This window comes from Lactuca virosa, chromosome 5, assembly GCF_052849685.1.
Source record: "Lactuca virosa cultivar CGN04683 chromosome 5, Lactuca_virosa_CGN04683_v6, whole genome shotgun sequence".
NCBI classification, from domain to species: domain Eukaryota; kingdom Viridiplantae; phylum Streptophyta; class Magnoliopsida; order Asterales; family Asteraceae; genus Lactuca; species Lactuca virosa.
In genome coordinates, this window is record NC_136430.1 from 99,732,021 (window position 1) to 99,754,735 (window position 22,715).

Here is a 22,715-nt window from a genome sequence, read left to right on the forward strand (position 1 = left end):
ATTTAAGCTGGTGAGTTCATAAGTATTTACTGTCAATGTTTGTATAAGTTTGAATGTAAATGTTTGTAAAAGTTTGAATGAAAATGTTTGAAAATATCCAATGTAAATGTTTGTATATGTTTAAAAACCCGTAGAAAATCCCATATTTCCTACTAGTATAAAAAGTAGTCTTCTGCCAAGACCCGACTGTTTTGAATGTTTGTTTCTCTATAAAAGTGGATGTTTTTCCCTAGTTTATAACTATCTTAACTCGAAAATAACTTGCATTGACTTTCAAGTAGAACTGTCACTATATGAAAGTAAAGGGAAAAGTAAGTACTCAGGGGCCTTCAGAATTGACGACCTGCAGTACTAATTACCTAAAAACCTATTTGTTTTATTAAGGTCATAATGTGATAAGTAGTTCCCATACTAAACGTTCTCCCTACAAGAGATTCTGGGAAACAAGTGTGGCTTCCGGAACGAATTGCTAGGCCGTAATATCCACATTAAAGTTATATGATCATGTATACCCAATTTATTATCACCTTTTGTTTAGAACAATGCGTTAGTGATCATTGGTATAGTTGGATCCTGTAGTTGTTCCATGCTATAGCATCTTAGTATGTTCTTTCTGTTATAGTATCTTAGTATGTACTTGTATATGATAGTATTCTCTGTTGTAGTATTCTCTGTTATAGTATTCTCTGTCTAATATTTGTTTATGATAGTATTATCCTAAACAATACCTATAATAGCTTACTAGTAATTTTTGTTATAGTATTCTTCTTTGTAGTATTCAAATGATTGACTGGTACTTTTATATCTACATATGTATGCATAATATATAACTAATGTTTAGACGACCTTCGGACAACTAACCGATTACTCTAAGTACACATTCAGACAAGAAAAAGGAAATAAAGTGGGTTAGCAGTTCTAAGTCCTTTAAACATTACTTAGATAACTATACATATATAGGCATGCATTTGACAATATATAAGTTAAAAAGGAAGTTTTGTAAAACCTTTTGAAGAGTTTAATAATAAATATTGATGACTTGATGTCAATTTATAAAATGATTTAAAAGTAGTTTGTTTGATAACACAGTTTGAAGTATATGAAATCCTATTGTTTGAAACATAGTTTGAAGTATATGAAATCCTATTGTTTGAAACACAGTTTGAAGTATATGAAATCCTATTGTTTGAAACACCGTTTGAAGTATATGAAATCCTATTGTTTTAAACACAGTTATAAATCACATATGATTGATTTAATAACAAAACGTATAACAAAAGATTCATGTTTTTCACACGAGGATAATTGTGTGTTTACTTGTATTCCCCCCCTCAAACGTGTATAAAAGCATTTACAAAGTATTTGAAAACATAGTTGTAGGGGTATGAACTCACTTGATAGATTGAAGAAGGTGAAACGAAAACCGAGCAGAACTTCGACTTGAGAAAGTTGATTTCTTGGAATTCTCGGGAATATAGGGAGTGTAAAACCTTCCTTCGGAACTTGGATGTGAAGACCGGGGCTTCGGGATGGCTTCGAGGGTTTAAACGCAGAGCTTCGACACGAGAAAGAGAAGAAATGAGCAATGAAACCCGGAACCCTTTGAGCTCTATTTATAGCCCAATTTTTGGGTCCCACGTCGTGGCAAAAGGGTTGCCCAAGTCGTGGAGTCGATCCTATCCCCTTCCATGGACGAGACGTTTGCTGCCAAGCCTGAAAACCCATCAGTCATGGTCCCACGTCGTGACCATTTGTGCCACGTCGTGGCCAGCCTGACAGCCTCAGATTTTGTGTCAAGAACTTGTAAAATCCGTATCTTCCGCGTACGAGCTCCGTTTTCAACGTTCTATATATGCACGCGTAGGTGAGAATACGATCTACAACTCTCGTTTAGATTTCGTTGGCTAATTTTGATTTTATTTTTAATTAATTATTTTTAACAGACCGGGACACGAAAACTCCGTCATAAATCCATAACTTCTTCGTCCGACGTCCGTTTTCGTCAGACTTTTTACCGTTGCACTACTATTGTTGAGATCTTCGATTCTCATTTAGATTGTTTCGGCCAAAAGTCACTCGATCTCTATTTCGAGTTTTTAGTTGTCTACTGTTATATCCGAAACTTAGAAAAATCATAACTTCCTCATACGAAATCAGATTTTTGACGTTCTTTTTATGTACGCTTATGGTTTAGTGATATCTACTAATTTCATTTAGATACCTAAGACCAAAAGGTATTTTATTGAAATTTCGCGTTTTACGCTTAATAGTGTTTTACCGGTTTTGACGCGGATCTTTGATTGGTCATAACTTCTTCGTTATAACTCGGATTTGAGTGTTCTTTATATTTCTGAAAACCTTGACACGATATCTATCATTTTATGCAACCCAATAGAGACTTTTGAACATTTTATTTTTGACGCTAATTTCATTATATCAAAAAGAGATTACAATTCTTGACCTTTTAGGTCATTACATTGATTCGAAATATCGGGTTGTCACAACGTATTTGCGTGTCGTAACCTTACGACGCGTGTTTAGGACACGCATTGCATATCATTAAATCCCTTGTCATAAAGGAAGACGACACATTGTTGCGTGTCGTAACATTACGACGCGCCTTTACGACTCGCAATGCGTATCATTAAATCTACTATCATAAACGAAGATGACACGCATTTGCATGTCATAAATTCCAGCTGCCAGTGACTATACACCTTTACGACGTGGATCTACGTACGCATTTACAACATGAATACACATAATAAAAAAACAAATATATATACCAAAACATTCAATTTCATTTAACTGTTAAACAAGTTACCTAACATTACATGTCAAATAACACTACATGTCAACACTAATAACACTTAAAAACATGCTTTTTCTTACATTTGGAGCACCCACTATTCGTATATCAGTAACCAACTTTAAGCCCAATTCCAACCACCTGTAAAAGAACAACATTAGAAGTGATTAATGATTCAGTGTTATGGAAATTGATTAAATGATTTAAAAAATTGAAAATGAACCTAGAGAGAATAGGTGTCTGAGCTTTGAAAGCATGGAGATAATATTAATAATAAGTTGGAAATAATATTAATATTTAATACCTCTCTCTGGGTGATCACCATCGGTCAACCTTCGATCATCCAACATTTGAAGCAAAATATGTGTAATGTTATGTATAATGTTAGAAAATCCAATATTGAACAAGTTGTATTCATATATTTTATTATAATCACCAAAAACTATGTGTAATCCTAGCAAATCCAAATTGAAACATAGAGATATTCATACATGTCCCATAAACTGCCCTCCATACACTTTAGCAGATTTTGGAGCTCCTTTTAAGGTGAGTCCTCTGAATGTGTTCACCTTCACAAATAAAGACTTGATAACTTGAACATAATGCATGGCAAAAGAAATTGTTCAGAAAACAAAGAAATGATGCAAGTTTTGTAAATATGTCACATACATCCAGTGGGTCCAAGGACAATATGTGTTCCACAGGTGACCATGTCTCAAGGTTCATCAAGTGACTATATTTTTAGGGTAGCATTAAGCCCATCCATGATAACTTTAATATCCACAGGTAAATACTTAATATGCCTCACTTTTTGCATATGGAAGTATGATGATATGCCCATCCATGTCTCAAGGTTCATCAAGTTGAACCTTGAGATGTCACATGAAAATGGCAACATTTCCTTAAGTCCATGATTTTCCTATTTTATCATTCTTAAAGGGTATTTTTGACATTGATTGAAAGTAAACACTTGTATTAAATTACAACTTACAAAAAACTACAAATTGGGAATCAGACAGATGAGATGACATGAAAATAAAACGTACCTGATGAATGTTGAGTTCATTAAGGTGAATATGGGCATATGCTCTGTCTTTAGCCAAAGCAGTGATATCTCTGTCAAGGTCAAATGCCAAAAAAACATATTTTTATGTTTTAACAAAAATGCATGTATATTACAATGAAGTAAGTAGAGTTTTAAATATTTACCTTCTGCAATATATATCCAACAATGAGTCATTCTCATCCACTATAGGAACTGCAAGTATATATCCAACAATGAGTCATTCTCATCCACTATAGGAACTGCACTCACTTCCGTTGTTTTGAAAAATAAGTAGTAAGTCATAAAAACAAACAACACAATATCACATATATTTAATCATGACATTACAACATAATTTATTAATAATAATAATAATAATTACCTTGAACCAGTAAAGACAAAGCATCGCTAAGAGAAGCATTTGCTCTCAACATTGCAGTTAGGGAAGCCAAATGTAGGAGTTGTGGGATTGAACCATCCTGTAAAGAAAGGAAATGCAGGTTCTGATAACTAGGAAGCAAGTGATAAAATATATAGCTAAGCTTCTGTAGACAAATAACGAATAGTAATAGTAAGCGAATATTCACCAATTGAAAAAATTCACAATACTTCTAATGATTACGTTTCGACTTCAAAAAGAAAAACCCAAATTTTGGTGCATAGCACCAGTACTTCATCTCAATTTACATAGAAAACATTCCGTATAATCAAACTTAAAATCAAGAAAAAGGATGGAACGAAAGGAATTATATTGAGGGGTATTTTAGGTATTTGATTAATAGTTAAAGATTTTTAATGAACTAAAGACAGAGGCTATTTTAGAGAACCATAGTCAAAGATAGCTAATAAAGTATGTGACAAGTCAAACAGAGAAACAGGGAGCACTGACGAAAGATTACTATAAAACTATGTGTTTAGTAGAAAGCAACAACCTTTGTTAATTAATAAGAAAATATAAATCAGATTTTTTATTAAATAAAACCTGAATAAACAAATGAAAATATGTATAGTTGTGTAGACATAGTGCAACAATGGTAAACAGTTTTTTACTATTAATGAAATTTAACAACTTACGTATACTTAGAAGAACGGGGATCTTGATCTAGGTGATGTTGTAAATAACATAAACCTTGCACATCCATCTAAAAATCAGGATTGAAAGCTAAACATCAATAAAAGATTTAATAATTTAATCACCACAAAATAAAAGGACCAAAATACCCCCACAACAAACATAGGGGAGGATGGAAAATCATAAAGTGTCATAAGAGTAAGGAAGTTGATGCAGGGGCAATTTTGGAATAAAAATAAGTAATCAAAAGTTTTTCATAAGCTCAATATTTGATATATTTTAGCAGAATCTCCATGAGGTGAAGTGGTTATTGCAAAACTGCATTTCACTTCAGTATGGTAGCATGAAAGAAAAGAGTAAGTTTATCAATCATGATGATGATATTACAGAAAATGAGTAAAATAACCATTGCCTCATTAAAGGATAGAGATAAACCTTGTCACAAACTTGTCAGGATATTGCTCTGTCGGCGAGGTGGACTGCAGGCTAACTGATGTTGCAATTCCAACTTTCAAGTCTAATGGATCAGCACCCTGCAAATAGAAAGCAACTTATCACATGCTTAAAGATAAAATGCTTCGAACATACAAATAGAATCTGTCAGTGTATGAAAAGTCACCATACTTTCTGTAAAAACCCTAATTATCTTCTAAAATTTTCAGCAACATTAAATGTATCCCTGCAATATATGTAAATATATATAAACTGCCAGGTTGAAAAAAGAAAGAAAAGGGAAATCAAAGAAAACACCTACAAACACAAGGAAGAACAACGGTTTTACCTAAGCTCTGGTTGTGTTTTCTTAAGTTCTGATGATTGGTGCCCATTATGTCTCGCCCGCCTGCCGATCCCATTGATTTCCAAAAAGACCATCATACCCCTTCTTATTATTGCAACATATCATTCCTGCGTCGCCCTATTATAATTAATTAATTAAATCACACACACCAAAAAAGCGGAAAAATAACAAAGGTCTGGTGTTCAGCTTATATCTTTTCTAGAGAGAAACAGAGAAAAATAACAGAGATTTTAGTGATGGCCTTACAAAAATAAAAATCAACAACATGGTCTTCCTTCTCTTCCCATTTACTCTCCATTTTTCTAAACCAACGTAAGAAGAAACCAACCTATTAGAATGTTGATTCCATTTCTTGCTTCTCATCACCACATTGATGAGATCAAAACTTATTAAATTAAGGATTTTATGTTCTGTAAACCAAATCAAGAAGAAAGAAACAGCTCTGATAAACTTCATGTAAGAAAAATAGAAAAATAATATATACCTTTTTTCAAGGAACCATGTTTGGGATACTCACACTTCCGGTTCGAAGATGGGTTTCAAGAATATGGAAGCTTATGGTGGTAGGAGTGTGAAGCAGCGGTGTGATTTTAACAGTGGTGTGTATCTGTGATTGCAACCCAGAGAGGGAGGGGTGTGGTGGCTGATCGATGTTAATAGAGAATAATGACGACGGAAGGTGGTGGTGGTGCATTGCGGATGCGGTATAGTCTGGTGGATGAGCTGGTGGCGGTGTTCATTGTGGCGGAGGGATTAGGTTTCTAGAGTGAGAGACGAAAGGGGAAAGTGGGGGAAATGTCTGCATAAGGAAGCATGTAATCAAGATCTTTGAAGAAGCGTGTATAGAAGGAAGAAGCTGTTCATACACAGTATAAAAAACTGTAGCGTTGTGTGCTCTGATCTACAGTTCTAACAACATTTGACAAATGTTAATGTTTACAATATGATTCAAATAAAAAGTAGACTAGAGATGATATACATACCAGCAGAGATGAAGCATAATTAAGGTTCTTGAGAGAGAACAAATGATTTTTTGAGAAAGCGTGTGAGAATGTCTTTGAAGATATTGTAGCGAAAAGAATACTCAAAGAAGCAGGTCAAGGAATAGTGCAAGAATACTGTTGGCGAGTATTCTCAAGAACAGCAGAGATGAAGCAGGTGAAATCACAGCAGAGATGAAGCAGATGAATGGAAATCAGAAGCCTTTTTTTCTTGATTGAGATGATGAAGTCGAGAGATGGAGATGAAATCGTAACCTTGGATCTTTGATTGAGAAGTTGCACAACAGTGTGAGGAGAATGAAAGATGCGTCAAAACGCTTAGGGCAAAGAAGGTAGCGGGCTTTTCTAATTTTGTGGCTTTTCTTTTCCCGCTTGTAACTAAGGAACGTGCATTCATTAAAATTATAAAGCGACACCTACAAAGGACGCGCATTTAAGATACAACGCCCTCCGTGTTTTTAATTTTTTTTGTTATGACACTAATTTAAGGGCACGCAATAATGTGTGACCTAAATCCTTCAATTTTCTGTAGAGATGACACTTTTTTAATGTCACTCTTGTTTGCGTAACATAAATTAATGAGTGTTGTGGTTTGCGTGTCGTAAAAGGCTATTTTTCTAGTAGTGTTACATGTTATCAAATGTGTACGTCAAAAGCAATTAACGAGATGTGACGACGTCCCATCCACCAAAAACTCCTGTGGTTACCTGTTTACTGATTCACTGAGAATACAAGTGATTTTGAAAACGTGTCAAAAATTAAGTTGGTGAGTTCATAAGCGTTTTGCATGAGAAAGGTTTGTAACTGTTTCTTGTAAAATCATAGTGTATACTTCCAGAAAATCCAATATTTTCTTTATAAATGAGTTGTAGTCTTAAACGTTCAAAGACCGAAATGTACAAGTATCTTCCATACTTAAATTAGTAATATGTAGTTTAATTCGTATATAAAACCACTTGAATGCATGTTTCCATAAATATAAACTGTAATGTACTGGCAAAACTGTGTAATCTAGTTTTAGCTAAATAAAACTATTGAAGGTATGTTCACCCGTAAATCAAATGTTTTTTCGATACTCTATGTGAGTTATTATAACCATACTAATGCGACTAGTTTCCTGAACGACGAGCTTCGAACGTCGGAACTGTTTACGACATTTTTCACCCCAGACCTGTCGGTCTAACTGTAGCTAACAGTTTAGGTGCGGGGTTGTCAATCCCATATAGATCTATACACAAGTGTCACGTTCTCCCTACAAGAGACTTTGGTTATAATGCAGGTCTTAGTATGTGTACTCTGGTGGGTACGGTGAAGCCTAATGTCTCACAACCAATATCAATCGATTTACATGAACTGAAAACTCCTTTTGAATATAAATAAAATATTTATACCTTTAAATAATTATTTGTCTCTTCTGAAATGAAAGTGTAGTTTTGTGACTCCCAGACTATACCAGTTATAGTTTATCATGTTTGTTTGTCTAGAACATTTATATAATCATTTATATAAACACAAAGTTGTTATCTTGTCTAGTTTCCAAAATGTAAGGTCAAACATTATATTTTTGGGTGGTAATCCACAAAATAAGGAAGTGACTAGTATGTACTCCTTTTTGTTAGAAAACTATATTTTGGTAAAAAGTTTCCAAAACCTTATAGTTTTGCAAATCATAAATTTTCTCATAAATTTTTATAACATGGATCATATTTAGTTTTTGTTAGTTTTGCATTTGAAACTAATATATCACAAACATTCGTACCAAAGCTAGTAAAAATCACATCTTATGCAAATAATGAAATATATTTCAACATAAAGATGATACATGCAAGTATTTGTGTGATAATCAATTTTTGACTTGTATCCCCCCTCCCCCTAAAACATGAAAATCCTCGAAAATGTGGGGGTATGAACTCACCTTGAGTAGATTTGTGGGTTGTTTGAAGTGATGATGAGAAGATTTCCAAGCCTAAACTCTTGGATGGTGTTGATGAACTTCTTGGAAATGTTATTATCCTAAGTGTTTAACATATAATAATGTGTGTAAAGATGATGAACCTAACATAAAAATGTATAAGAATACTAGGGTATCAGTAAAAAATTTACCAAAAATCTAAGGATCACTTGAAGGATTTTGAACTTGGAAGATTCTTGGGTTTGTTCTTGAGAGATTTTTGGAGTTATAGCAAAGAGAATGAAAGTGGTGGAATGATTTAAGGTGAATTCGTTCTCAGATAAAAGGGGTACAGTGAGTTGATATTTGCTTGGAAAACTGATGGTTAATTGCTTAGATAAACGTTGGGTATTAAATTGCATGGGAAATGGTTAAACCATCAATTCATAAAGTCAACACCCTTATCTCTTTATTCAGCCGAAAACCCCTTGAAACTCCCTAGTATGGCCGAAATCACATGTGATTTCGGCCTAGGGGGAATATTTCGGCCTAGTGGCTTTTTGTTTGTGTTGATTTTGGTCCTATACTATCCCCTTATAGTGTTTTCAGCCTTGAGTGGTCCTAAGCAAACCGAAATCTCAAGGGGGTGGGGTAATTAGGCCAATAATTATAAAACAATGTTTTAATTTCATGATTTATTTTCCAGCTATTTGACCTTTCTTGACCTTTAAGTATTTATTACCAACATGATTTTTAAAGTATGCATATATAAATACATATATATATATATATATATATATATATATATATATATATATATATATATATATATATATATATATACTTTTACAAACAATGCCCTTTTAGATTTCAAAGTTTTGTTACAACAAGGTTACATTGTAGTTGTACTTATACACAAAATCTTTTAGACTTGTTTGACCCAAAATTTTCCAGTTGTCACATCATCCCCCCGTTAGAGGGAATTTTGTCCCGAAATTAGCATCTTGGATGGGTTCTTGCAACGTAGAGGAAAATTTGTGGGTATTTTTGTTTCATTTGATCTTCCCGCTCCCAAGTGAATTCAGGTCCTCTCTTGGCGTTCCAGCGGACCTTAACTATCGGTATACAAATTTGTTTCGTCCTTTTGACTTCCCTGTCCATGATTTCAACAGGTTCCTCTATGAAGTGTAGACTCTATTTTACCTCGATCTCGTCGAGTGGGACCACAAGAGTCACGTCGGACAGACACTTCTTTACGATGGACATGTGGAAGACGGGATGTACATTATTGAGTTCATGTGGTAGACGTAGCTTGTAAGCCACCGGGCCGATTCTTGCAAGGATCTCGAATGGCCCGATGTCCCTTGGATTTAGCTTTCCACGTTTGCCAAAAAGTATCATTCCCTTCCAGGGCGAGACCTTCAACAGTACGCGGTCACCTAACTGGAATTCCAAGGGTTTTCGTCGCTTATCAGCATAGCTCTTTTGCCGATCCCGGGATACCTTTAACCGTTCACGGATCTAAACGATATTTTCTGTAGTTTCTCGTATGATATCCGGGCCCGTCTGAGTGCTATCAGGCACTTGCCTCTTTGCTAGTTGTGTATCACCCACTTCAGCCCAAAAAAGAGGGGATCCACGCTTGCGTCCGTAGAGGTCTTCGAATGGCGCGACTTTGATGCTAGTGTGATAGCTATTATTGTAGGAGAAGTCGACGAGTGGCAAGTGAGTATCCCAGTCCTTACCAAAGTCTATAACACATGCCCTCAACATTTCTTCTGGCATATGTATGGTCTTTTCACTTTGACCGTCTGTTTGAGGGTGGTAGGCTGTACTCATATCGAGTTTGGTTCCCAAGGAATTTTGTAGCGACTGCCAGAACCGGGAGGTGAATCTACTATATATGTTGGAGATAATAGATATTGGCATACCGAGGTAGTCGCAAGATTTCTTTAATATACGTCCTTGTGAGATTTTCCATCTTGTCGGTCTCCTTTATTGGTAGGAAGTGTGCGGACTTAGTTAATCTGTCAATGATCACCCAGATGGTGTCAAGTCCACCCGTCGTCTTGGATAGCTTGGTTATGAAGTCCATGGTTATCCGCTCCCACTTCTACTCGGGTATGTCCGGTTGTTGAAGCAAACCCGAGGGCTTTCGATATTCTACCTTGACCTTGGCACAAGTCAGGCACTTGCCCACATAGGTAGCGATCTCTGCCTTCATGTTTGGCCACCAATAAAGTTGCTTGAGTTCCAGATACATTTTGTATGAATCGGGATGAACGGAGTATTTTGTCTTGTGAGCCTCGTTCATGACCAAGTCTCTGTAACCGCCAAATTTCAGTGTCCAGATTCGGTCCATGAAGTAGCAAGTTCCATCATCCTTGACTTCGAAGTTTTAATCCATTCCCCGCAATGTCTCCCCTGTGATGTTCTCGGGTTTCAAGGCTTCTAGCTATGCCTCCCTGATTTGCATAGACATGTATGAATGGATGGTCATAGTTAATGACTTTACTCGACGACCCGAGTATTCTTTTCGACTTAGGGCGTCTGCCACCACATTGGCCTTACCTGGATAATAACGAATTTCGCATTCGTAGTCATTTAGCAGTTCAACCCATCGTTGTTGTCTCATGTTGAGCTCCTTTTTATTGAGGATGTGCTGAAGACTCTTATGATCTATGAAGATGGTGCATTTCGTGTCGTAGAGATAGTGCCTCCAGATCTTTAGGGCAAACACCACTGCTCCTAGTTCAAGATCGTGTGTGGTGTAATTGACCTAATGCGTCTTGAGTTGTCTTGAGGCATAGGCGATGACCATTCCTCGTTGCATAAGCACACATCCTAGACCCTGCTTGGATGCATGACAGTAGACCACAAAGTCTTCGATCCCTTCTGGGAGAGACAAGATTGGAGCGCTGCATAGAGCTTGCCTAAGCATTTGGAAGGAAGTTTCTTGTTTCTTCTCCAAGTTAAAAGTCACTCCCTTATGCGTCAAGGTAGTGAGCGGCTTTGAGATCTCAGAGAAGTTTTGTATAAATCTTTGGTAGTAGCCAGCGAGACCCAAAAACTGGCGGATCTCCGTCGGTGTTCTTGGGGTTGCCCATTTTTCAATCACCTTGACTTTGGAAGGGTCCACGTGTATCCCTTCCTCGCTGACTATGTGCCCGAAGAAATCTACTTTTCGAATCTAGAACTCGCACTTTGAGAACTTTGTGTACAGCTTTTATGCCTTTAATGTCTCCAAGACCTGCCGTAGGTGCTAACTATGTTCCTCCTTGCTTCGTGGGTAGATTAGTATGTCATCGATGAATACTATTACGAACTTATCCAGATAAGGCCGGCACACACGGTTCATTAAGTCCATGAACACCGCTGGCGCATTAGTTAGACCGAAGGGCATTACTACAAACTCGTAGTCACCGTAGTGAGACTTGAATGCCGTCTTTTGGATATCTTCCTCTTGAATCCACAGTTGATGGTACCCCGGCCTTAGATCGATCTTTGAGAAGTAGCTTGATCATTGCAGTTGATCAAAGAGGTTGTCGATTCGAGGTAGTGGATAACGGTTCTTGATAGTGAGATTGTTCAGTTCCCGGTAGTCTATGCACATGCGGGAAGATCTGTCCTTCTTTTTCACGAACAAGACCGGTGCTCCCCAAGGTGAGAAGCTCGGTCGGATGAATCCCTTGCTCAACAGTTTGTTCAATTGGCTGGATAGTTCCTGCATTTCAGTTGGTGCTAAGCGGTATAAGGATTTGGCTACGGGGGTGGCTCCAGGAGTTAAGTCGAATCTGAATTCAACTTGGCGTACAGGTGGGATTCCTGGAAGGTCTTCTGGGAATACATCAGGAAAGTTGCAGACCTCGGGAATATCTTTGATGTCTTTCACTTCTTGTTTCTTATCGACGACATGGGGTAAGAAGGTGTGGTATTCTTTGCGTAGATATTTATGGGCCTTGATACAGGAGGTGATTTGTAGATTTGCGTCGGGTTTGTCGCCATAAATGATGACGGTTTCGTTATTTGCTAAATTAAGGCGAATGGCCTTTTCGTAACACAGAATATCAGCATGGTGAGGACTTAACCAATCCATGCCAATGATAACGTTAAAGCTACTTATAGTGACCGATATCAGATTGATTTGGAAAGAATGGTTGTTTAAGGTTAGTGTGCACCCTACGAATACATCTTTAGTGCTTTCCGTCTTTCCATTGGCCATTTCTACGGTGAATGTTTCTTTTAGTGTTTGGGGTTTCTGTTTGGGTAAGTATTTATATTGGTGGCTCACGAAGCCTTTCTCCGCACCACTATCAAATAGTATGCATGCATATGAGTTGTTTAGGAGGAACATACTAGTAACCACGGTGGGATCCCTCATAGCCTCCTCATGCCCTATTGCTAGAACCCTTCCCACACCTCTATTATTTTTCTTCTGCGCCTTCGGATAATCTTTCTTGTAATGCCCGGTTTCACCGCAACCGTAGCAGGCATGACTCACCCCAGCGTTCGCGGCTTGGGTGGTTTGGTGTGCTGGTGCTCTGCAGTAACGAGCGGTGTTTCCCTTCTTGTTGGAATTGGTACATTGTTTGTCTTGGTAGGCACCATGGTGGTGGTAATTGCACTTGTTGCACTTCAGAAGAGTTCCAGTGTATTGCTTGGCATGTGCAGGGGCAGTAGGGGTGGTAGGGGCAGTGATAGCGTGAACAGCCACAGTTTGTTGCTTCTTGGCTGGGTCTTGAGCGGGTTGGCCTTTCTTTTTGTTCCAAAACTTCCTATTTTTGTCACCTCCCTTTGTCTTCTCGGGCGTGGGGGTTATGATGCCTTGACGAACTCCCTGATCGACAAGAGTTTGCGCCAATCGCTTGGCGCTGTCGAGGGTGCCTGGGTTGGCCGATATGACCATTCCTTGGATTTGAGGGGATATCCCCCAAATGTAACGCTCCACTTTCTTGGCCTCCGGAGTGACCATTCCCGGGCATAGCGTTGCCAATTCGTTAAATCGGGAAGTGTAGGTGGTGATGTCGGAGCCCATCATGGAGTGTTCCCACAGTTCCTGTTCTAGTTTTTGCATCTCGCTTCTTGGGCAGTATTCAGCAAGCGTCATCACTTTCAAGTCATCCCAACTCATGACGTTGGCCACGGCTAAAGTCGGAGTTTTAACGTGGTCGTTCCACCACGTCAGAGCTGAATCTGCGAATGTACATGCGGCGTATTTGACCTTGAATTTGTTAGGACATGCGCAAATTTCGAAGATGGACTCAGTCTTATCAAACTATCTTGTTAGAGTAACGACTCATCCATCAACATGGTAGGTTCGGGGCTTGCAGTTCATGAACTCTTTGTAGGAGCACACCTGTTGGTAACCTTGGTTGTCATCATGATTGGTACTGCCAGTCCCGTTCCCGTTGTCGTTGTCGTTTCCGTTGGTTCTACTGCTGATTTGGGCCACAGCGGCAGCCACGACAGCTATAACGGCAGCCTGGAACGCCGCAAAATCCATTTAAGGAGGTGGTGGCGGTGGTGGTGGTGCTGATGTGTTGGGAGGTTGTGTGTTGTTCTTGCGCCTATTTGACTTCCTTGGTGGCATACTTCTGCCATAAAGTTTAAACGTGGAATGCCAATAAGTTTCCGAGAAAAGTTATGAATCGGACATTTCCATAATGAAATGCCTTTTTTTGTATATGTATCATGTCTAGTTGTTATTGAAATTTGCAAGCAATTCACAAATGAAAATTTAATACAACAAGTAAACAATTGCATAACAAATAACAACATCCAATGAAATAAAAATTCATACCCATTTCATTGATATTATGGTGTTGATGAACTTCTTGGAAATGTTATTATCCTAAGTGTTTAACACATAATAATGTGTGTAAAGATGATGAACCTAACATAAAAATGTATAAGAATACTAGGGTATCAGTAAAAAATTTACCAAAAATCTAAGGATCACTTGAAGGATTTTGAACTTGGAAGATTCTTGGGTTTGTTCTTGAGAGATTTTTGGAGTTATAGAAAAGAGGATGAAAGTGGTGGAATGATTTAAGGTGAATTCGTTCTAAGATAAAAGGGGTACAGTGAGTTGATATTTGCTTGGAAAACTGTTGGTTAATTGCTTGGATAAACGTTGGGTATTAAACTGCATGGGAAATGGTTAAACCATCAATTCATAAAGTCAACACCCTTATCTCTTTATTCAGCCAAAAACCCCTTGAAACTCCCTAGTATGGCCGAAATCACATGTGATTTCGGCCTAGGGGGAAGATTTCCGCCTGGTGGCTTTTTGTTTGTATTGATTTCGGTCCTATACTATCCCCTTATAGTGTTTTCGGCCTTAGTGGGGTTCTAGGGTGGTGTTTTCGGCCTTGAGTGGTCCTAAGAAAACCGAAATCTCAAGGGGGGTGGGGTACTTAGGCTAATAATTATAAAACAATGTTTTAATTTCATGATTTATGTTCCAGCTATTTGACCTTGCTTGACCTTTAAGTGTTTACTACCAACATGATTTTTAATGTATGCATATATATATATATATATATATATATATATATATATATATATATATATATATATATATATATACTTTTACAAACAATGCCCTTTTGGCTTTCAAAGTTTTGTTACAACAATGTTACATTGTAGTTGTACTTATACACAAATCTTTTAGACTTGTTTGACCCAAAATTTTCTAGTTGTCACATGACCAAATGCAAACTCCCTAAGTTTTAAGGTTTTCTCCCCATTTAAACAACTTATAACCTTCAAAACCGTTATCCTCTCAGCCTCCCTTGTCCTCTCAGATCGCAACTGGAACCCTAACTCCATTGCATGCATCTTGAGCTTACTTTGAGCATTTTGGTGTTGTTTTGGTGGTTTTGAAGAGCAAGGAGTTTGAAGAAGGAGCAAGGACTTGAAGAGAGCTTGTAGATCTAGGAGATTAGCACCTTTTCTGACTTATTTGAGGTATCGAGCTTCAAACTTGACCATTGCATACTTAGTTGTAGTTTTGGGGTGTTTTATGTGATATTTTGACTCTATAGTTGAGGTTTCTTGTGTTATGGTAGTTCCAACCCATAAGAGCTGTCCTTTTGAGCTCTTGGAAGCATTTAGAGTCATAAAAATCGAGCCTTGTTGGTTAATCCACAACCATGCATGTGTTAGATGGTCACAAAGTGTGTCTAAGGACTTAAATCATGTATTAAACCCCATCCATGCATACAAAGACATAAAGTTTGTAACTTTATGGTTTAGGACGTCTTAAAGGACCTGGATCTATGTTTTGGACGTAAGGACTTAATGGATTAAGTCACGAAAGGAGTTCTAAGGAAGCTGGCCAGTATGCTGGTCGTACCCCTGGTACATTGCGCGTACTGGGTCAACTTCCCACTTTTGGTCAAGGCCAGCGTACGGCAGACATACGTTCCAGGTACGCCACGTGTACGCAAACAGAGTGGTTAACATGGGTTTTTTTTGGCCTTAAAAGATTGGGTCTGGATTTGTTGGGCCTCATGGCCCACTGTGAAGTAAGGCCTATGGGCCTAGGACTGAGATTTATGGTATTGGGCCTTATTGGGCTTTAAAACTTAAAGTAATGGACTTGGGCCTTAAATTGATTATGGATTGGGCCGTGGGGGAAAAGGCCCATTAGGGCAAGGACTAGGAGACCTTGCCTTGGGACATGAATTAGAAGTTGGGCCATAAGAGAGTTATACTAGGACTCATCAACTAACTAGGGGACTTGTTATGCTTTAAGGAGAGGAGTCCTGACCCATCCGAGGAGCACGATTTCGACATACACAGTTGAGGTGAGTTACCTTCCTGTATGAGTGGGTCGAAGGCACCAATGTCGGCCCACTAGTATTTATTTGTAGTAGAGATGATTGTCATTGTGATAATTGTCTCGTATGCCACTATCTGTTATGTTTTATGTGCTTATTTTCTACGATATTATGTGGTAGTGGTAGGGGTAAAATAGACCCAATATCCAGTTGGAATAGACCGAAGGGGAGGCCATCACCCAGATATGCTCGCAAGTATCCTGTTGGAATAGACCGAAGGAGAGGCCAGCACCCAGATATGCTCGGCAATATCCGGTTGGAATAGACCGAAGGGGAGGCCAACACCCATATAAGCTCGGTAGTATCCGGTTGGAATAAACCGAAGGGGAGGCCAGCACCCAGATATGCTCGACAGTATCTGGTTGAAATAGACGGAAGGGGAGGTCGACACCCATATATGCTTGGCAATTTATTTGTTGTATGGTATGTGGTATGATGGGGGAACTCACTAAGCTTTGTGCTTACGGTTTTCAGTTTTGGTTTCAGGTACTTCTTCTTTAAAAGGAAAGGAGCCGGTATGATCGCAACGCATCACACTATGGGTTTCCGTATTATGAGATTCTTGGGAGTTGTACTCTGACATTGTTTTATTATGACAAGTTTTGATTATTGACATATTGGTTTGATATGGGATGTCACTATGGGTGTTTTCAGATTATTGGTTTTATAACTACTTAATTAAAAATGAAATTTTTGGTCTTAAATTTTGGGATGTTACAATCTCGCGATGTGACCTTTCATGCCACAGCTGTTTCAGGTCATATCTCTGTAATTTTCAACATGGTGGAAGTTGCATTTGGTACAGTGAGGCAGAGTCCCAATGTAGGACTTGGATGGGGTAGGAATGTTTGTGATTGCGGCATAGACAGCCACAGGTTCTGGCTTGGGTTTCTGATACTTGGAATTTCCTCTTGACTTTCCATGGAAATTTTGCCAGGTTCCCTAATTTTGTTTTGTTTGTTGGGCCATGGTACCCTGCCAGATACGTTATTCAGTCAATTGAAAATCCAATTGCCTAACACTATCAAAGGTGGAGCGTATGGATGCAGTAACCAGACCTTGAATGGGCGAAGCCAATCCCCAGATGTACCCTTTGGTCTTCTTATCTTCCAAGGGCACCATTCTCGGGCAGAGATTTGCAAGGTCGTTAAATCGAGAGGTGTATGCAGCCACCTCCGATCCTTTCATGGTTCGATTCCAAAGCTCCTGCTCCATAGCCTGGACTTCTTATCGAGGGAAGAATTCCTTGATCATCATTTTTTTCATGGTTTCCTAACCCATGGCATAAGCTTCATCGATTCCCATGGTCTTGACATGATTATTTCACCAAGTCAACGCAGAATCCATCAATTTGCAGGTAGCATGCTTGACTCGACAGTCTTCAGTGTAGGAACTGATGCGAAATACTGCCTGCATCATTTCTATCCAGCGGGATATACCAACAACTCCTTCTGTGCCGAAGAAGGATCGGGTTTTTCAGCCCATGAAATCCTTGTATAAACAAGGTATATAATTTATTTGGTTAATAACTGGAGTGCCACCACCAAATTGTTTCTAGAGTTTTCGTTCCAAGTAGCCTCCTATGCAGCTAAGGTTGCGGCAATCCCTTATGCAAGCAGGGTCTGTATTAGAGCGGGATCCATTTGAAAGGGTGGGGTTGAGGTATTGACAACTGGTGGGGTTTCATCTGGATTTCTTTCCGTTGGTGGGGTTACTCTTAGTGTAACTCTTGGACTTACTATGGAAGTGACTCAAGGAGTTGGTGGTGGACGAACTCGCAGATTCTTTCGCGGGTCCATTATCCTAAACGTTTGGAAAATACACGATTAAGTTGTTTATACTACCTACCCATAAAAAATTATGTATGAGTTGTGTTTTAGTGTAATTTGTTCCTAAAATCTTACAGATTTCCAAGTTATAAAGTGAAAGTTCTTAACCGATCTTTAAAATAAGTAATGATAGTGTTTTACAAGCAATACTGATAATGAGTTTCCAACATTTAGCAAAATACTAAAAACAGATTCGTAGACTAGAACTGCTTGTTTTTTGTTACAAAGTACCAACCATGTAAGGTTAGAAATGGAAAAATCTTTACAAAAGAACAATTACTAAACAGATAGTGATAAACACTTGCTAAACAACAGCTATTCCACAAAACTCCTAACCCTACCCTAGGGAACAAGCCACCTATATGAATGTATACCAGCCAAAGAAAAAAAATATAAAGTAGCATACCATCTCATCAAACTGCTCCTAAAGTTGACGCCGCTCCTGTGGAGCAATGGTCACTCTATGCTCGATTGCATCCATCCGAATCTCCATAATTTGAATCTGATACTCTAGGGCCCTTTTATGGGCACTCATAGCACTCGCCTCGGTGCGAATGGCATCCATGCGGTGGTAAAGGGTATGGATGGATTTTGAATCATCCTTCTCCTCCTCTTCGAGCCTTTCGAATCGCCGCTCATTCCCTTAGAGGTAACACCAGAAGCTCTAAAAAGCTCCTCCAGAGACTGGACTCAATCCACTAATCTTTCGCCCTGATTCAATAGGCAAGGAATTGGGTCATCCTCGGGGGTTACCCTCGGATGGTGTGCGTGACGGAGCCTGAGAAGACTCGCCTCTCTCAAATCGTGGAGGGTCGTCAGTAATCCTCCTCTTACTGAGCATATCAGTGATCCAGACTGGCTCATCAAAAGTGGAATCTTGTCATGATGACAGTATGGTTGATAATAAGGCATAGGTGGAGAGCGTGATGAAGTATGGATAGGCTCCTCAACAGTGAGGCTCGCCTCGTCCTCTACGGGACTGTCATCGTCCAGTTCATCCTGTACGTCCTCAAGTGTACCCTCATCATCAGACTATGCAACCTCCTCTAGGTCGTCTTCCTCTTCATCATCTGAAGGGTCTTCCACTTCGGCGGAGTCAACTGGGTGTCCTCATGGAAATATGGGTCTCCAGCTAAGTGTATCGGGACCTCGTGATGATCCTCGGGATCTGCAGGGACAATCCTAGCTTGGTGGTCATCAACCATCTGCATCAAGGGGTTGGAAATGTCTAAGTGTTAGAGATGAGTTTTTAAATGTATAAATGTTTTCAAACGATGTAAGTGTTTTAAAATTTGTATAAGGATTCTAAGGTACTAGGTATCTGCAACGAATCCTGAGAACATTCTTCAATCTCTAAAACTCTCAACCATTTTAGTCTGTCAAACTTGTCGGTCAAGGTTGGTTATGCATGGAACTGACCATAAATAACATAGGCACACAATCCTGGTTTATTTTTGGTATGGATTATGTGTGATACTAACCTTAGTTGAGGCGTTTGACCTAAAGGGTTGAGTTGGTAGTTTTAGTTGAAAGGATGTTATAATTTGATTAAGTGTTCTCATCACGGGTCAAAGTATATATATATCAATCTTATATATTATTTTTTGTGAGTTTTGTAGTATTATTAGTTTTTGTTTTGTAATCCAAGACTACCAATCATGGATGAGGGCCAGACAGGAAGCACCAAAGGGCGAGATCATTTTAGCAATTAAGTCATTCTGAAATCCAGCAACTCAAGCGACACTTCAAACCAGTTACCTCTCCTGTAAGTAGTCAAGAAATAGTGTAATTATTAATAATACTTTTATTAGGAGCATGTATCTATAGTTGTATTTCATGTTTCGAGGATACGAGTTCTCTATAGTCAATTTAGCTCTGATACCAATCTGTCACACCCCCGGGCGAGGCGGCAGAACATGTTGGGTTGTGCAACTTAGTTCATGGATCACAAAAAAATGAATATACATCACAAGTACAACAATAAAACCACAATAGTTATATTCCACTTTAAGGTTCGAATACATAGTTCATACAAATAATAATAATAAGTGCATAAATTTTCCGTAATAGATAAGCCGATATAATAAAAACTAGAGAAAACTAGATTGCCCAAAATCGATGACTATCCCTTCTGCTAAAAGTTGGTTCAGTGATCTCCTGAGAATACATGTAGTTTAAGAGTCAACACAAACGTTAGTGCGAGTTACAGATTTTCTGCCAACCGCAGTAATTATACTTTTAAAAGTTTGAAAAGTATTTATTTTGTAGTTAAAACATTGTTTGAAAATGTTCGATAAAAAGAGAAACTGAATCCATGGTTTCTAGGTCTAGTTAATTCTTATAGTGATTCCTATAACCGAGTTATATGAATTTATATAACCCCATACAACGCTTCATTAGACATCGCGGATAAAGACTAAAGATAATTATCACTCACTTATATTGATTCGTTGAGGTTGTAGCTAGCAACCACACATGGGGGTGTCAACCCGTATAGATCTATATATACATATCTCGCTCTGGGGATTAACGGTTATAGCCGATAGGGTATACTAAGTTATTAAACTTAGGTAATGAATAGTGTCTCACTATAAAGGTCATTAACTATGATATACGATAAAGGTTCACTATGAAAGCCGAGTAAGTTCGATATATCCATAAAAGTGTATATTACACGCTTAAATAGGTAGTAAGTTTCTTGAGTGCATGTATAAAGTTTCAAGATATATGTGCTATAACTTATACATATATATTTTACATATGTATAAATACATGCATGATATAGATGAAATAATAATAATATTGATAAACATTTGTGACACATACTTTATAACATGCATTATCCCATGAAAATCATAGCATTATGATATTTTATATTTTCTAGTTCATAACATGCTTAACTCACTATAACATAAGTATATCGTGATAAACAAATATATGATATAATACTTAGATAAAATATTGTTTATGTTAGATATGAATTTTCGTATGTATTTTTCATAATCGATATATGTGTTCACAAGTATTCTCCCCCAAAATAAAAAAAATAAAAATGGGTCGTAAGCACTCACCTTAAATGCGTGAATTCGAGAACTAAGTTTGTCGATGTAAAGCGTAATACGAGAAAACGCAACTTGAGGATTTTTGAGTTTACAACAAACCATCTAGACTATTTTTTGCTACATATTTAACCAAAGGGAACGTTTTGGTATTATTTAATAAGTATAGGACTCTTTTGTGTAATTTAACTAACCATAAGGGGCTGATTTGTTACTACTAACATTAATTGGGACTGATTTTGTAAGCATTTTCCAAGGGAGGGGCGTTTTTAATTTAAAGGAAATGGAGTTTGAGGATTGGTACTAAATTTGTAAACAATTTCCATGGGAGGGTGAAATGAATTAATTTCAAATCAAGGTTTAAGAAGGATGCTTTCCTTTTGTTTACCACTGTATGAGACAAAACCCACATATAGGTTTTTGGACGAATTTCGAAACGTTAACACATATTGGGTTGTTTTTAATTAAACTGAATAAGTGATGGACTAATAATAATTAAATTAAATGGAAGTTTGAATTTCTGGTCTTCCTCTTCTGTTTCATTCGCATATCACACGCAGGTCATAAAAAAACCCACGAGACTTAAGGTCTCTCGGTTCCGATCAATTACGAACAAGGTAACACAGAAAAGAAAGCAGCAGTGGTGGTCGTTACCTATGGTAGTGGCAGAAGGTGGTGGCTGGTCAGAATTCTCACGGTGGCAGCAACCAAAAAAATGGCAGCAGATGGCAGGAGGTTGCTCTATTGTTTCCTCTTTTTCTAGTTTGGTGACACTCAACGAGGAACGGAAGGGCAACGACAGCAGCAACAATGGACGATGGTGGAGGTGTTCGGGGTGGGTTTGATCGATCAAAAATAGTAGCAAAAGGGTGGTGTTGTGGTGGTTTATGGTGGTGACTCTAAACCGAGACTAGAAAAAAAAAATGGAAAGTGAGAGATTGAGTGTTTAAGGCATGGTGATTTGTGCTAAAAATAAAGATACAATGGTCTCTATTTATAGCGTTAGCAAGCTCATATGCAAGCCTTGGATCAAATGCACTAAAGGAAAAGGGTAAGGGAAGAAGAGAGGGGGATTCATGTGAACAAGGAAGAAAGAATGAGTATTTGGCTGATCTCTTTCTTTCACCCATCATGCATGAAGTGGGTCAAGGAAACAATCCCCATGTAGTCTTCCTTTCCTTAACAAACCTAGTAGAGGTAGGAGTTGACTTCCAAAGTTCATAGGGATTTATGAGAGAGAGGGAGAGATGGGGACGTGAGAGTTAAAAGGGAAAGGAGCACATGGCTGTAAATTTAAGGTCCCACACTCTAATTAAAAGTATTGAAATAGGTGGTTACACCGGTGACATTAAATATGTCACAAATG

General features: G+C 38.2%; 1 protein-coding gene across 7 annotated transcripts; it reads right to left on the reverse strand.

The window, feature by feature from the left end:
- Positions 1-2,765: 2,765 nt before the first annotated feature.
- On the reverse strand, positions 2,766-22,559 carry LOC145116420 (sucrose nonfermenting 4-like protein). Of its 7 annotated transcripts, XM_079052762.1 has the most exons (13): positions 6,709-9,347; positions 6,210-6,634; positions 5,972-6,027; positions 5,708-5,842; positions 5,551-5,605; positions 5,362-5,459; positions 4,929-4,996; positions 4,237-4,333; positions 4,019-4,067; positions 3,856-3,925; positions 3,301-3,378; positions 3,114-3,142; positions 2,766-2,950 (listed from the first exon to the last, which is right to left on the reverse strand). In XM_079052762.1, the coding sequence occupies exons 8-12, from the start codon at positions 4,286-4,288 to the stop codon at positions 3,128-3,130; spliced, it is 264 nt and encodes an 87-aa protein (XP_078908888.1). In that variant the 5' UTR covers positions 4,289-4,333; positions 4,929-4,996; positions 5,362-5,459; positions 5,551-5,605; positions 5,708-5,842; positions 5,972-6,027; positions 6,210-6,634; positions 6,709-9,347; the 3' UTR covers positions 2,766-2,950; positions 3,114-3,127. The 7 variants fall into 7 exon arrangements, 3 of the variants coding, with proteins under 3 accessions (XP_078908888.1, XP_078908890.1, XP_078908889.1); XR_013712078.1 differs by having other exon boundaries at positions 3,114-3,378; positions 4,019-4,114; positions 5,708-5,832; XR_013712077.1 differs by having other exon boundaries at positions 3,114-3,378; positions 4,019-4,114.
- Between the last annotated feature and the right edge of the window lie 156 nt (positions 22,560-22,715).

Excerpts from the sequence above, each read along its gene's own strand:
- LOC145116420 (XM_079052764.1), bottom strand. The coding sequence starts at position 4,288 with ATGTTGAGAGCAAATGCTTCTCTTAGCGATGCTTTGTCTTTACTGGTT. Across the intron at positions 4,068-4,236 it reads TTTGTCTTTACTGGTTCAAG|TTCCTATAGTGGATGAGAAT; the intron begins GTAATTATTATT and ends ATATACTTGCAG. Across the intron at positions 3,926-4,018 it reads TTGGATATATATTGCAGAAG|AGATATCACTGCTTTGGCTA; the intron begins GTAAATATTTAA and ends TGACCTTGACAG.